At 48.8% G+C, this 14,499-nt stretch overlaps 1 protein-coding gene across 1 annotated transcript; it reads left to right on the top strand.

The window, feature by feature from the left end:
• The first annotated feature begins 7,623 nt into the window (after window positions 1-7,623).
• Window positions 7,624-11,034, top strand: Fam25a (family with sequence similarity 25 member A). Its single transcript, XM_057770968.1, has 3 exons — window positions 7,624-7,696; window positions 9,006-9,068; window positions 10,857-11,034. Exons 1-3 carry the CDS (start codon window positions 7,624-7,626, stop codon window positions 10,988-10,990), a joined length of 270 nt encoding a protein of 89 aa, XP_057626951.1. The 3' UTR covers window positions 10,991-11,034.
• The last annotated feature ends 3,465 nt before the right edge of the window (window positions 11,035-14,499 follow it).

Here is a 14,499-nt window from a genome sequence, read left to right as displayed (position 1 = left end):
CAATGGGTAGCTGTGGGCAAAACACAGAAGCAGTTACTGCAGGTAACTGGGAGCTGATGCTTGCTTGAGGAACCGTCAGACAGACAGTTTGTCTTATTTTGCTTTAGTATTTTTTGAGTTATTTATTTTTGTTTTGTATGTATGAGTGTTTTGCCTGCATGTATGTATGGGTATCATGTGCTTGCTTTGCCTGTGGAGGACAAAACATCAGATCCCCTAGAACTGAAGCGCAGACTTTGTGAGTCACCACATGGGTGCTGGGAACCAAACCTGGTCCTCAGAAAAAGCAGCGAGTGCTTTTAACTACTGAGCCATCTCTCTAGCCCCAGTTTTCCCTTAAAAAATATTTGGGAGACCAGATATAGAGGTGCACACCTTGAATCCCAACACCTAGAAGGCAGAGTTGGGAAGGTCTTTGTGAGTTCAAGGCCAGTGTGATTAACTTACAGAGCTCCAGGATAGCCAGAAATACATAGAGAGGCTTTGTCTCAAAAAACAAAAACACCCCTTCCACATACATACACATTTAGGGGCTGGAGAGATGGCTCAGCAGTTAAAAGCACTTATTACTGCTGCTCTTGCTAGAGGACCCATGTTGTAAGAGGCCTCTTGTTAGTTTCTGGCTGCTCGGCCCTGAAATAACCACACAGAAACTGTAGTAATTAAACCACTGCTTGGCCCATTAGCTCTAGCTTCCTACTGGTTAATTAACTCTTACATCTTAATTTAACCCATTTCTATTAATCTGTGTACCGCCATGTGGCTGTGGCTTACTGGGTAAAATTTCGGTGGGGCCACATGGCTTCTCATTGACTCTGCCTTCTTTTTCCCAGCATTCAGTTTAGTTTTCCCTGCCTAGCTCTGTTCTACCCTATCACAGACCCAAAACAGCTTCTTTATTAACCAATGGTATTCACAGCATACAGAGGGGAATCCCACATCAGACCCAGGTTAAATTTCCCCACATAACAGCTTATAAAACAGCCTATGATTCCAGTTTCAGAGGATCTGCTGCCCTCTTTCTGACCTCTGTGTGCTCCTACACGTTACACACATACACACTCAGGCACATATACGCATATAAAATAAATACATATTTTAAAATTTATTATTATATGTCTGGGTGCATTGCACAGAGGACAGAGGACAACTTTGTGGAGTTGATTCTCCCCTTCTACTCTTACATGGGTTCTGGAGTTTGAACTCAGATTTCAGGGTAACCAGACTTTCATAGCAAGGGCCTTTACCCAATAAGCCTTCTTGCTAGCCCAGATAATTTTCAGAAAAGGACCCGGGAAAGGGAATTCTGACCTATGGTACTTTATGGAGGGGCCTTGAAGACATTATACTATGTGAAATAAACATGTTACAAAAGTGTTTCCGATTTTGCGTAACTGCAATGTGTAAAGCAAACAGGCACATCGAATAACCAGTACCATGCTGGCTGTCTGAGACTAGGAGGAAGGGGTGGCCAGAAGGTGTTTCCACTTTGCAGGATGAGATGGTTCTGGAGACTGGCTACATGACAAAGCAAAGTTACTTGGTTCTCTGTGGCGGTCACCTGCAAACTGTTAAGACAGAAACGCTTGCTGGGAGATTGTAGTGGTGCATGTCTCTAACCCCAGAAATCTGGAGACAGAAGCAGGTAGATCTCTGTGAGTTTGAGGCTAGCATGGTCTATAGAGTTCCAGGAAAGCCAGGACTACATGGAGAAATCCTGTCTTGGAAAAAAAAAAAGAAAAGGAATGAAAAAGAAAGAAAGAGAAAAGGGGGATGAAGGAAAAGAAGGAAGGAAGGAAGGAAGGAAGGAAGGAAGGAAGGAAGGAAGGAAGGAAGAAAGAAAGAGTTAGTTACCATCATGTGAAGGATGCATGTCTAAGGTATTTTTCTTTTTTGAAGCATGATCTCACTATACCCCAATTCATCCTCAAATTCTGTGACCCAGGCTGGCCTGGAACTCACAGATCCTCTTATGTTAGCCTCTCAGGTGCTGGGATTTCAGATGTGAGCCAGCTCTGAGGTAGTCTTGCCAAATACACTTTAATCTCTGTCCAGTCATGGGAAGTCAAACCCAGCTCAAAGAACATTTGACAAATCCTAATCAGGACCAGTTAAAAGTATCAAGGGGAGCCGGGCGGTGGTGGCGCACGCCTTTAATCCCAGCACTCAGGAGGCAGAGGCAGGCGGATCTCTGTGAGTTCGAGACCAGCCTGGTCTACAAGAGTTAGTTCCAGGACAGGCTCCAAAACCACAGAGAAACTCTGTCTCAAAAGAAAAAAAAAAGTATCAAGGGGAGAGAGAGAGAGAGAGAGAGAGAGAGAGAGAGAGAGAGAGAGAGAGAGAGAGAGAGAAGCAAGCATAACTTTGGGAAGTCACCCCAAGAAACTATAGGAGCCAAAAAAGTAACCTCCAAATGCAGTGTGAACCTAGATGAAACTCTGGAACCACAAAAGGACATTAGGGGGACAGCTGGTGGAACTCCAATAAAGCCTTTAGTTTATCTAGTATCTTACAATTAATTATTCATTTTATGTCTGTGTGTCTGTGTGTGCACCACATGTGTGCATGAGCCCACAGAGGTCAGAAGAGGGCCTTGGATCTCCTAGAACTGCAGTCATAAACAGTTGGGAGCCTCTATGGGGTGGTAGGAGCCGAACCCAGGTCCTTCACAAGTGCAGTAAGTACTCTTCACCCCTGAGCCACCTCTCCAGAGCTACTTGATCTAGTATTGTGTTTTATTTGGAGATAGGATCTCACACTGTATCCGAGATTAGCCTCAAATTCAAACTGTAATCCTCCTGCTCCACTTTATTGAATGCTAAGATTATAATTGTGAGTCACCATGCCTAGTTAGTCTGTTCAGTTTAATTCAGTTAACTAATTTAAATTCATTTCAAAATAAGGAGTTCAAGGCTATCCTTAGCTACGTAGTGAATTAAAGACCAGCTTGGGTTATACAAGACCCTGTCTCAAAAGAAACAAAAACAAAACCAGAGACAAAACTAAATAAACTCAAATGCAAACGACTGATTATTAAATGAGACAACTTTAAATCATTTAGTTAAATTAATATACTTCTTCTGTGAAATTAGTCCCGTATACTGTGATTGACTCCCTGGTTCTGCTCACTGTGCTGCAGATGGGGAGGATGTTGGGAGATGGAGGAGGAACATGAGTGTGCCCGAGCACTGGGAGACAGAAAGATGCTCTGTCAGACATAACCCCTGTGTTTTCCATCTGGGAAGCTCTACCAGGGACCTGAGACTCCAGTGTGGTGCGGAACATCTCTTACAGCAGCATTTGGGAGAAGGTACAGCAGGGGAGAGCCCTTCCTTTCCCGAGGTATTGCCAAGACCTTTCTGTCTTTCAAAATTTAGTCAGCTTCAGGAAGAGTCTGCGGCGAGCGTTCTGACACCAGTGTCATCCCCCCGGGGATTCTCCGATGTCCACACGCCTGGACTTCCATGAGCACCGTCACCCATTCCTTCGTGCCTCACTTCTGTCCCCAGGAGTCCTTTCTGCTGGAGGTCCCTATGCCCTGCTGGGCCCCTCCCATCCACTACCCCACCCTTTGACTTCCCACACAGGCTCTTCTCTGCTCACTTAACTTTGGGTTTCTAAACACCTCCTGTCTCCCGGTTCTCTGAAATGGAGCATGACAGTGGGCCTTCTCTTTCTTTCTTTTGTTCTAAGGAGGAGAGATGGGCATTTAGAATTAAGCCTGATCTCCTTCCGCACCCACTCTCTACCAGTTCCTTCCTGGACAGCTCGCCTGGGTTGCTTTACTGGATTCCTGCCTGTGAGCCTGATCGGGACCAGATCAGAAGATGCTGGCTGGAGTCTGGGGAGGAAGAGGAGAGGTGATTTATTCCCTCAGCTGCCCCCTTCTTGTGCTGAGTTTAGAAGAGGCCATGTGTTCTCTGACGACGGCTGTAGTTTCTGTCCCTTGGTTCTTCCACAGCCAAGGCTCCAGGAGACAAACCCTTTAATGCCCCTCTGAGCCATCCAGACAGATACCAGGTGTCATATTTCCTGACGGTTAGTCCCCCAGTGTCTCTTATTGTTCACCCTGTGCATGGTCCCTTTCCGTGAGCATACATTTCACCAGGAGTCTAGCTGGTACCCTGTTTATGTGTAGGATGACTTAATGCCGGGCATGGCTTCCTTTGGCGACCACAAGCCAGGTCTCTGAGAGTCTGGATGCTCTAAGGCTCCACTCTGGCCAGGAGGGCTCAGCATGTGTGGGATTTATGGGTACAGAAATATCTGCTACAAACTCAGATCTGCGAGCCAAAGTGTGAGGAAGCAGAGGCAGGATGGACCGCCATCCTTTGGATGTTTGTGTCAGGCAGACATGAGGCAGCCTATGTGTTTAGCCACCCAGTGTAAACAACTTTAAATAGAGCATTGGTCTTTGCTAAGTTGGCGACCGGCCTTTGAAAAATCAGCTTTTCTCGACTGGATGATTCAGTCAGCAGGTCCTTTGCCAAACTGGGTTGCTGAGCAAATTCTCCTAGGATTAGTTTACTCCTGTCCAAGCCAGATTCTCCCTGCTCTAGGAAGACTAGACCTGACCTGCTGGTTCAGGGAACGTCGGCTTGGGTGCCTGTGTTCAAGGGCTGCTCCCCTGGATGGGGAAAGGGAGGGCAGCCTTCACCTGAGTCATCTGCAGCCTCGTGCAGACAGGTAAAGCTGCCCAGCCACGCAGGCACAGGCCAGGATCCATCCATTGTTAGGAGAATCTTTGGCTAGAAAGGGGTCCTGTCCCAGGAATCCAGAGGAGTCCAGAAGGCCTATTGGGCCTCTCAGGGTGGCTTGGGAGCACAGGGATCGGGTCACAGCTGGATCTGAGTGACCAGTGAGACTGGACCTGGGCCAGAGCCGGAGGGTCAGGGAACTAAGTCCATCTCAGGGCCGTTCGGCCTCTCCGGGTCCCTCTACCTTTCCTGGCCAGGCATTTGGGGTGTGTGTCTGGGCAAAGAGCAGTAGTGTGATGTCACTGGAGTATTCACCCGGAGACAGTGTCCTAAAGAGGGCAGGGTCTCTGGGAAGTGGTGCCTGACGGGGGCGGGGGTCACATCATTATCCTGGGCTGTGTGGGCTGATGGGCCGGGAAGAGGAGGGACAGTATCCCGGACTGTGTGGGCTGACCGGGTGGGGGTCACAGCACTGTCCTGGGCTGTGTGGGCTGATGGGGCGGGAAGAGGGAGGGACAGTATCCCGGACTGTGTGGGCTGACCACGTGGGGGTCACAGCACTATCCTGGGCTGTGTGGGCTGATTGGGGGGATCACAGTATCATCCTGGGCTGTGTGGGCTGATTGGGGGGTCACAGTATCATCCTGGGCTGTGTAGGCTGGCTCTTGACAGGGGTCTGTTGGGGTTGGGGAACTTCAGAGAGGAGAACCATGCTGAGAACTAGGCTGGGGGCCTACAGGGAGAATTCTGGAAGTCTTTCTAAACTAGCAGGGGGAGATCAAGAGAGGACCCTTGTGAGAGTAGGGGTCACAGGCACCCTCAGTGGAAACAGGGCCTTTGGTGGGTCCAAAGGTATCTCCATGTGTTGTGAAGTTCCATCCCCACCGGCTGTACACTCCTTCCCCAAGCTAATGTCCTAAGTGGAACCCTCTAGAACTTTGCCTTAAGTGGGGAAGGATAAGGTGGGCTGAACCTTCTTCAGTTCCAGGGACCCCACATTCATGGCCCTTTCCCCACCTGAATGTACACCACATATGTGTGTACATTCATTCTCTTATATAACTAGCAAGAATCTTTGTTCTTTTTCTTTCTTTTAAAAAAGTCTCTGTGTGTGCACATTGTGTGTGTGAATGCAGGCATGTGTGTGCCATGGCACCCATGTAGGTCAGAGGACAGCATTAGCCCGCACCTTCCATCTTATTTGAGACAGAGCCTCTCTTTGATCTTTCCCCCAGTGAACCTGGCTAGCTGGCCTACAAGCATCTTGGAACCCTCCTGTCTTTGTCCTATTTTCCTGGACCAGTTCTAGGATCATGAATGTTCCTGCTTTATGTGGGCCCTAGGATTTGAACTCAGGTCTTCTCACTTACGTGGTAGTAGGCGCTCTACCCTCTGAGTCATTTCCCCACCCTTCCTGTTCCTAAAATGGGCTGCTCCAAATTAAATGTCTGTCCACCTCTGCCCTAAGGAGACAGCAATAACGTGTGGGGCTTGGTCATGGGACCGGAGGTCCTGTTGCCCACCGCACCCTTTAACTGCCCTGACACAGCCCAGGGCCTGCCGACACTGTACAGGAATGCGACAGGAGCTCAGCTCTGAAGGGCATGGGCTACGAGGGCCCTTGATCAGGTAAACACTAATCAAGTTCTGTCACACCCAGCAGGACGGCCTTGAGGGGGTGAGAGAGGCTTCCCAGGGAGGAGGCCCCAGCTTCCTGACCCAGGTCTAGCGAGTGGGAACGCCGCAAGGACCTTCTGCCCCCGTCCCTGGGCCAATGGAGTCCATATCCCTTAGCTCTCTAGTTCTACGGGGTCTCCCACCCCATGCACCTTGGCCCACTGCTGTAGTGAGTGGGGCCTAGGGCCAAGAGAAACTTCCCCAGCATATCCGCGATAATCAGGAGTGACCAGGTATTTGCAAGAGCTTGCGTGCTTTGTCCCACTGACGAGTAGTGACACAGCCAGGAAGGCATAGCTGTCCCATTTAATAGATGAGGAAACTGAGGCTTTGCTTAGGCTAGTGATTAAGGGAGGCAACGTGTGGTATGTGGCTTGAGGAATCTCTGCCTACCCTGAGTAATGAGGAAGGAAGCCTGACCCCTCTGCATGAGACATATCAGGAAGCTATGGAGCTGCTCCTCGGGGTTATTCGAGTGAGAGCCAGCTTCCCAAGCAGTGGTGGTGTCTTCGGCCTACATGCCTAGGATGTGGGGAATTAAGTGGCAACTCTTACACTTAGAGAATGTCCCTAGTAGCTGCACTCCAAAGTACAAAGTGGCCAGGACTCTCCCACGGGCTAGCTGCCCCCGTCACTCAGCCAGGGCCTAGGCTGACTGAAAATCAGCTGACTGAGCCAGGATGACCATGCACCTGGCCAGCGCTGTGTCCTGCAGAGGGCAAGGCCACACTTTGAGCATCCTGTCAGGTGGAGACCACGGAGACCATTCAGCTGGGCCGTGGTCCCTTGCAGTGTGAAAGACAGTAGGACCTCGGCCTGACCAGGCCACTGCGGGGACCCTGGCAGGTAGGCTGGAGGCCTTGCCATCAGGCTACAGGTCCGAGCTCAGGTCAGGGAGCTCAGGCCCTAGCCAGGGCCTGGCATAACAACGGTTCCAAAGCGCTGCCATGTTAACTCACAGTGCGCTCAAGGTGCCTGCCATGGGACAAGACATGTCCAGTGTGACTTCTCTGGTTCTGCCTTGTCCCAGCTTCTCAGGGCCTCCTAGTAGAGGAAATAGGGGGGCTCATTGAGAAGAGGGTAGTGCACATACTGGGGTAGCCCCACCCAGGCCCTGAACTGACTCACCGGCTCCTATTGGCTGGGTAAGGGCTTGGTGCCCTGGAGCCTGGCAGGCCATCACAGGCATGTATAAAAGCACGCTAATCCAGCCTTTGGCACTGTATCTGTCACTGTCTACGGCTGGACGATGCTGGGAGGCTTGGGGAAGCTGGCCGCTGAGGGCTTGGCCCACCGTACTGAGAAAGCCACTGAGGGAGCAGGTAAGGGGCCAGGGCTTTCTAGCTGCCTGGAAGCTGAGGGCAGACTTCTCTGGGTCTGTTGAAAGCAGGCAAGAGCCTTGGGGTAGACTGAGGCTGAGGTCCATCAGGAAGCTTGGCTCAGTGGTCCCACCAGGAGATAGCAGAGTTGGGGGCACAAAGGCTGGGGTAATTTTTCAGTCGAGAGCCATTGGCCAAGCAGCTTCCCTACTAGGGACTTACTCCATGACCTAGGCTGAGCCTGCCCAGAGGTCAGGAAGAGGCCAGCCTTGTGGAGGTTCCTGGAGGCAGGCAGAATCCAGATGCTGGTGGCTTAGGTCCTTCTGCCTGGAAGCCGAGAATACCTTTCTGTTAACATTGCTTATTCTCGGGCCTGAGGGTGCAGCTCAGTGGTAAGACACTTTGTCTGCATAAGGCCCTGGATTTTTGCAAGAACTATAAAACAAATTGAAACAAAAATTCTGCCTATTTGATTTGTTGACCCAGAGAAAAAGGAAGACGGGTTTTGATTTTCACCGCACTTCATAGGCTCTGTTATTATGAAACATGGAGTCTGGTCTCGCTCAAAGTCTAGAAGGACATTTCTTCCAAGAACTTAGGACATGGCTCTGTGCAGTTCACGAGTTCCACTGTGGGACACAGATGAAACCTGTGTCGAGTTTGCTGTTCTCTTTGGAAATGGCTATAGACAGAGCAGCAAGTACTTCATTTTAAACTCCACAGCTCCACATCTGACCTCTTCTTAATCTTCCAGCCATCTGAGCTGTGAGGGACATGGCAGCGGAAGGTAGTGTTAGGAACAGTTCTGTCTCTCAAGTCTTCGGGTTCTAACATGCTCCTACCCAAATTCTCCAGAACCCGGAGGTGGGTAGGGACTACCTCTTCCAGGAAGAGTCGCCTAGAGGAACTTAACTTCTCTGGAGACGTACAGATGAGGCTGAAGCAGCTGGTCAGCTCGTCCTGACAGGTGTGGTGGACTGACAAACAGTTGTCTCGCCTCAGGTTCCCAGCTGGCAAAAGGCTGTTCTTGTTATCCATGCTCATCCAGGCAGAGAGGGGCAGGGAGCGCCCTGTGCATCTGCAGCAGCCAGGCATCTGGGGGGTTCTATGACGGGAGGCAGCTAGGGGTTTTCCTAAGTCATCTCCCCTGACTAGGGGTAGCAGAGTCTCTCCATGTTGTCTAGAAGCATCCTGGGTCACTGTGAGGGGGAGTGGGCTTACACACACCTTACTGTCCAGAAGCATCCTGGGTCACTGTGAGGGGGAGTGGGCTTACACACACTCTCACTCTGAATTTGTCTTTTCTATTCAGTTCATGCAGTGGAGGAGGTGGTGAAGGAGGTGGTGGACACTGTCAAGGAGGCTGGAGAAAAGGGTAAGGCTGATCTGTTTGAAGATGGGAATGGGGAGGAGGAAAATAAGGCAAGAGAAAAGGAGGGAAGGAGAGGAGGCAGAGTGGTGGGTGTGTAGCTCGGAGGCAGAGCACTTTCCTACCGTGAAGTGGTTGCTGAAGTAGTTGCGTTCCCAGCACAGGAACAGTAGAGAGAGAATGGAGTCAGCAGGCAGGGACACAGAGAGGGAGGAAGGAAGCCCCAGCGCTAGGGTTAATCCTTTTCTTGCTCAACCAGACCCAGCCCTGCCCCAGATGTAGCATCCTCTCAGCTGGGCTGCAATTATCTGCGCATTCTCCCCAGACGCAATTATCTGTGCAGGTTGTACCTTGTGTTAGGGCTCCATCTAGGCTGTTTTCTCTGTGGACTTTGAAGAAGACAAGGCCACGGAAAGTGATGTGGCAGCACATAGGGACACAACAATTAAGTAGACAAGTATGTATCTTAATATGTATTTGTATAACAACTTACTGTGTATGTGTTATGGCATGAGTAGAACAGTGTACAAAACATATCTCATTCCAATCTTTACAACGAAGTAGGGTCCAGCTGGGTGAAGGATTTACATTTAAATATACAAGTATATTAAACTGTTTAAGCTCAAACAGCTTAAATGAAATGCTGTAAATTCAATGGTTCAGACACAGCAGAAATTTATTATTTCTATAGCCACGCATGGTTGATCATGTCTATGACCCCAGAACTAGGGAGAACGAGGCGAGAAAACTGAGTTTGAGGCTAGCCCGGGTTACATAATGAGTACCAACCCATTATGGTACATATGTAGTGAGACTCTCACTCAAAAAGATGGGAAAAAAGAAGGAAAAGAAAAGAAGGAAATGTATTGATAAACTGGGCGGTGGTGGTGCATGCCTTTAATCTCTACTGGTGGATCTCTATGAGTTCAAGGCCAGCCTGGTCAACACAGTGAGTTCCAGGACAGCCAGGGCTACACAGAGAAACCTGTCTTGAAAACCTTAAAATAAATAAATAAAAAAAGGGTTGTTCTCTGTGCTGAAGTCTGGAAGCCCCAGGCAGCACTGGGCATCTGGTGAAGCTGGCTCCTGGCTTACGTGACATCTTTCTGCTATGTCCTCCCTTGGTTGAAGGACTGGCTTGCTCTCCTGGGTTTTAGCCTTCCTGCTCACAAGGCTCCACCAATCCTGCTAACCTAGCCAGCAGTACAGCCCACTTGTCATGGCGTGATCTCAAGGAGGATTTACAACATGGAATTTGGGGGACACAGAAATTCAGATCAAAGAAGTATCCTGAGAGACTTCAGTATAATCTTGGAGAGGGGAGGCTCTTGAAAACAACCACAGAACAGCACAGTAGTCATAGAGAAAACATTAGGCAAAGCTGTCTATCTGAAACGTCACAGGAGGGGTAAAAAGCGAAGCAAAGTGCAACGGGAGTTAAGTCAAAAGGAAGGCCACAGACCTCTGTGACAAATGCTCATGACAGAAAAAGTAACCAAATATAGCAATCTTCATAAAAATGGTCAGAGAAGACGAAGAAGCACTATCCAGAAACAGTGTAAAAAAGTAGCCAGTGCACTCGTGAGTTCTCCGTGCTATCTTACTCAGACGTGAAGAAATGAAAGTCGTTGGGGAAAATCAAACCAAACTGGGATTCATTATGACACTGGCACTCGTCCCTTCATCCTCCTGGAGCTCCCAGGATTGGTCCCCTAAGATGACCTCCCCCCCAGGCCTCTCCTGCTGGAAGCACTGGATCACTTACTCCTACAATTTTCTTTCTTTTTCCAACAGTCGTTACCAATGCCCTGAAGACAGCTCAAGAATCAGGGGACAGAGTGGTGAAGGAGATGAGTGAGAAGGTGAACCACACTGTTACCGATGCTGTTAACCACGCTGTACAAAGCCTGGGTAATCTGGGACAGTGAGACGGCCTGCCACCATGCCCGGCTCTTCCTGAATGTCAATAAAAAGCGTGAAACGTGAATAGAGTCTGAACTTACTCCTGTTGGGTAGAAACCGTAAGCAGAGTGATTTTCCATTGTTCTTCATTTTGCTTTGGACACAGGTCTTATGTGCACTTGCTGTGCAGCTGAGGCTGACCTTGAACCTCTGATCCTTTTGCCTCAACCTCCTGAGGGTGGGATCATAGGCAAATGCCACTAGGACCCAGGACGCTAAACTTTTTTTTTTTTTTTTTTTTTTTAATGGAAACACTGTATATTGTTAGCTTCTCCTCTGCTGTAGAGGAACATCCAACATGGTGGGTACCTGCCACCTCTTGTGGTTTTCATCCAACGAATCAGATGAGGAATTATCATTCCGGCAAGCAGTCCTTGTGTTTGTGTGTGTGTTTTCAGACAGGGTCTCCCACTGGCCTGCGACTGGCCCAGTAGATGAGGCTGGCCGGCCAGCAAGATCTGCCATCCCCACTGCTGCAGCACCGGGAATATGAGCGCGCATCGCCACCATGGCTGTTTTCATTTTTTTTACTTTAAATGTGTGTTTTGAGGGTAGAGCTCAGGTCCGTATGACTGCACAGCGAGCCCTTTACCTAGGGAGTTCTCTCCCACCTCTCCCTTCCTTCTCTTTGCTTCTCTATTTGTCAAGCTAACCTAGGGCTTAACAAGCACACCTGCTCTCTCCCACTGTGCCCCATCCCCAGCTGCTGGTGTGTAGACGTTCCAAAGGCCAAGTGCGTGTGGGCTGTAGCATTCTTTGGTTTTTCCTTGCAATGAAAGGTCGGGACCAGGGAATGGCTGGGCTGCCTGTTCTGAGACCCAGGAAAGCATTTATACTGGAGGGTACCGAAGTCAGTTTTGGAGGAAGAAATCCATGACCTTTTTCCTGGAAGCTCCTGGTGGGCTCCACTTGGAGACACGTGGCCAAGACACAGCCAGTGGGCGGCAATGGGCCTCCTTCCTTCCTCTCATGAGCAATCACTACATTATAGTTCAGTACATGTGTGGGGGACTGGAGGTGGAGGAACACCCCTGTAATTCCAGCACCCGGGAGGTGAGACAGACCAATCCTCAGCTACATAGTGAGTTTAAGGCCAGCCTCGGCTACATGAGACCTTGTCTGCAAACAGTGTGCAAGTAAAGAGCATTTAGAAGTTTTGGAACAGAAGCCAGGTGTGGTGGTACATGTGGTAAATTCCAGCACTTGGGAGGTGGAGGAAGGAGGCTGAATTCAAAGTCTGTTTGGGCTACATGAAACCCCAAAAGTGGACAGTGCTTGCTGGACAAGTGTGAGGACCTGTATTTGAGCCCCAACATTCATGTTAAACACCTAAGTATGCGAGCAGAGATGGGTGGATCCTGGGATCTTGCCTGCCAGCCAGTCAAGCTGAATGAAGCAATGAGCTGCAGGCTCAATGATACCCTGCTTCAAAACTCAGGGCGAAGAGTGGTGGAGGAAGACACCCAACATCAGCCTCTGGTCTCCAGGTGTGTATGGGCTAGTGTGCCTGCACACACATGTGCAACATGCATTTATCATACAACACACACACACACACACACACACACACACACACACATATATATAATATACTTTTTTTGTGAGCACAGATTAAGAGAAATTCTGTGTAAAAGTCTATGATTTTTTTTTTCCCCTTCAAGACAGGGTCTCTGTGTAACAGTCCTGGCTGTCTTGGAACTTGTTCTGTAGACCAGGCGGGCCTCAAACGCAGAGATCCACCTGCCTCTGCCGCCTGAGTGCTGGGATTAAAGGCGTGCACTGCAAGGCTCTAAGTTTTCATTTATTTGCTATTTGCTCTTAGCAGAAATGAAGAGAAAAGGTGCTTTGGTCAAAGAATAAATCAGTTTCTTGCCACGTTTTGACTCTTCTGGAAATGTCTCTCAGATTTCTAAAAAGCACAGGCTACTCAGGGGTCAACACTGGCACGTATATTGTCTAGTTAGTGTTGGACTTCTTATTTTGGTTTGACTCCTGAAGACTTCTGAATTTCCCCAATCAAACCCACGCTTATAGAGCTAGGGACAGTATGAGTGGCAGACATGGATTGGAATGATTTCCTTGGGTGTTTAACGGTGCCAGAGGGGGAGTGTAGACTCACTATAACATGTTCATAATGCCAAGACCATGGGAGCAGGATGGAAACATCAGCAATCATTAGACACCACTCAGGTGGCAAGCTGTGCTGTTCATGAGGCTTGTCACACAGTGTGGAGATGGTACCTATAAAATCTTTTTTTTTTTTTTTTTTTTTTTTTGGTTTTCCGAGACAGGGGTTTCTTTGTAGCTTTGGGCCTGTCCTGGAACTAGTTCTTGTAGACCAGGGTGGCCTCAAACTCAGAGATCCACCTGCTTTTGCCTCCTGAGTGCTGGGATAAAGGCACGCGCCACCACCTTCTGGTGGTACCTATAAATTCTACTGAACTGTAAGTTCTTCGGTCTGTAAATGGAATCTGGGCCTGGAAGGCTACCATCTTTGGCTAACAGTGCCTATAGAGGAAAGGGATCATACATGGCTACTGAGTAGGAAGGGCTGGGGACGTAGCCTAGTGGTAGAGTGTTTACCTCAGACAAGCAAGGTCCGTGCCCAGGCCTTAAAAACAACTAGGGGAGTATAAATATATTATGTCCAAGTCAGTTAATAAGTTGCAAAACATATATGCAGAACAAGCTCATTTTTCATAAGGCAAATGCTATAATTATCTAAGAACATCATAAAAACCTTGACAGCTCATACCTGATAAAATATTAGCAGTGGTCCTCTCCATCTGTGGGAATATGAGAAATTCTTACTTTAGCACTGGTGTTTGATTTTAAGAGGAAAGTAAGACAGTTGTTTTAAAAATTTGGCTATGGAGGGCAATACTAGCGTATTCAAGATTGCTCCCTAGTGAAGTGCTTCCGAGAGTTACTACTTGGGAAGCAGAGCACTGTGGCTTTGGGGACGTTCAAGGTGGCTCAGTGCGAGCGTTCTGCTTAACAGGCTATGGAGGCCAGCCCGCATTGTTGAGGCTGCATGACAGCTCTGATGTGAACTAGTCCACAGGCATGCGTTAGATAAACAATGAAATCCTTCTGTCTTAGGCTGATGAGATGGCTCAGTGGATAAAATGCTTGCTGAGTAATGTTGATGGCTTGAATTCAGCCCCTGGAACACTTGGAAAAGCACAGGGCTAGGGCCAACTCCGTGTCCTCTGACCTCTATACACACACATACGCCATGGCATGTGTGTGCCTCTACCCCACAATACCAATAAAATAGTTTTTAAAAATTGTTCCACCTCCAAAGAGAGCCAAAGTCCTGCCTAAACCTTAAGTCATTTCCCACAGCATTATTTCCATATTTCATTTTCTCCTCAGCGTCCTTGGCAATGAAGGGCATGGAGTCAGTGCTATCAAAGTAATAGTGGCACCAGAAGAAAATGATGCTGGTCTGAATCTCGGGTCATCCTCTACG

This window comes from Chionomys nivalis, chromosome 5 (genome assembly GCF_950005125.1).
Source record: "Chionomys nivalis chromosome 5, mChiNiv1.1, whole genome shotgun sequence".
Classification (NCBI taxonomy): Eukaryota; Metazoa; Chordata; class Mammalia; order Rodentia; family Cricetidae; genus Chionomys; species Chionomys nivalis.
This window is presented reverse-complemented; position numbering and strand designations above follow the sequence as displayed.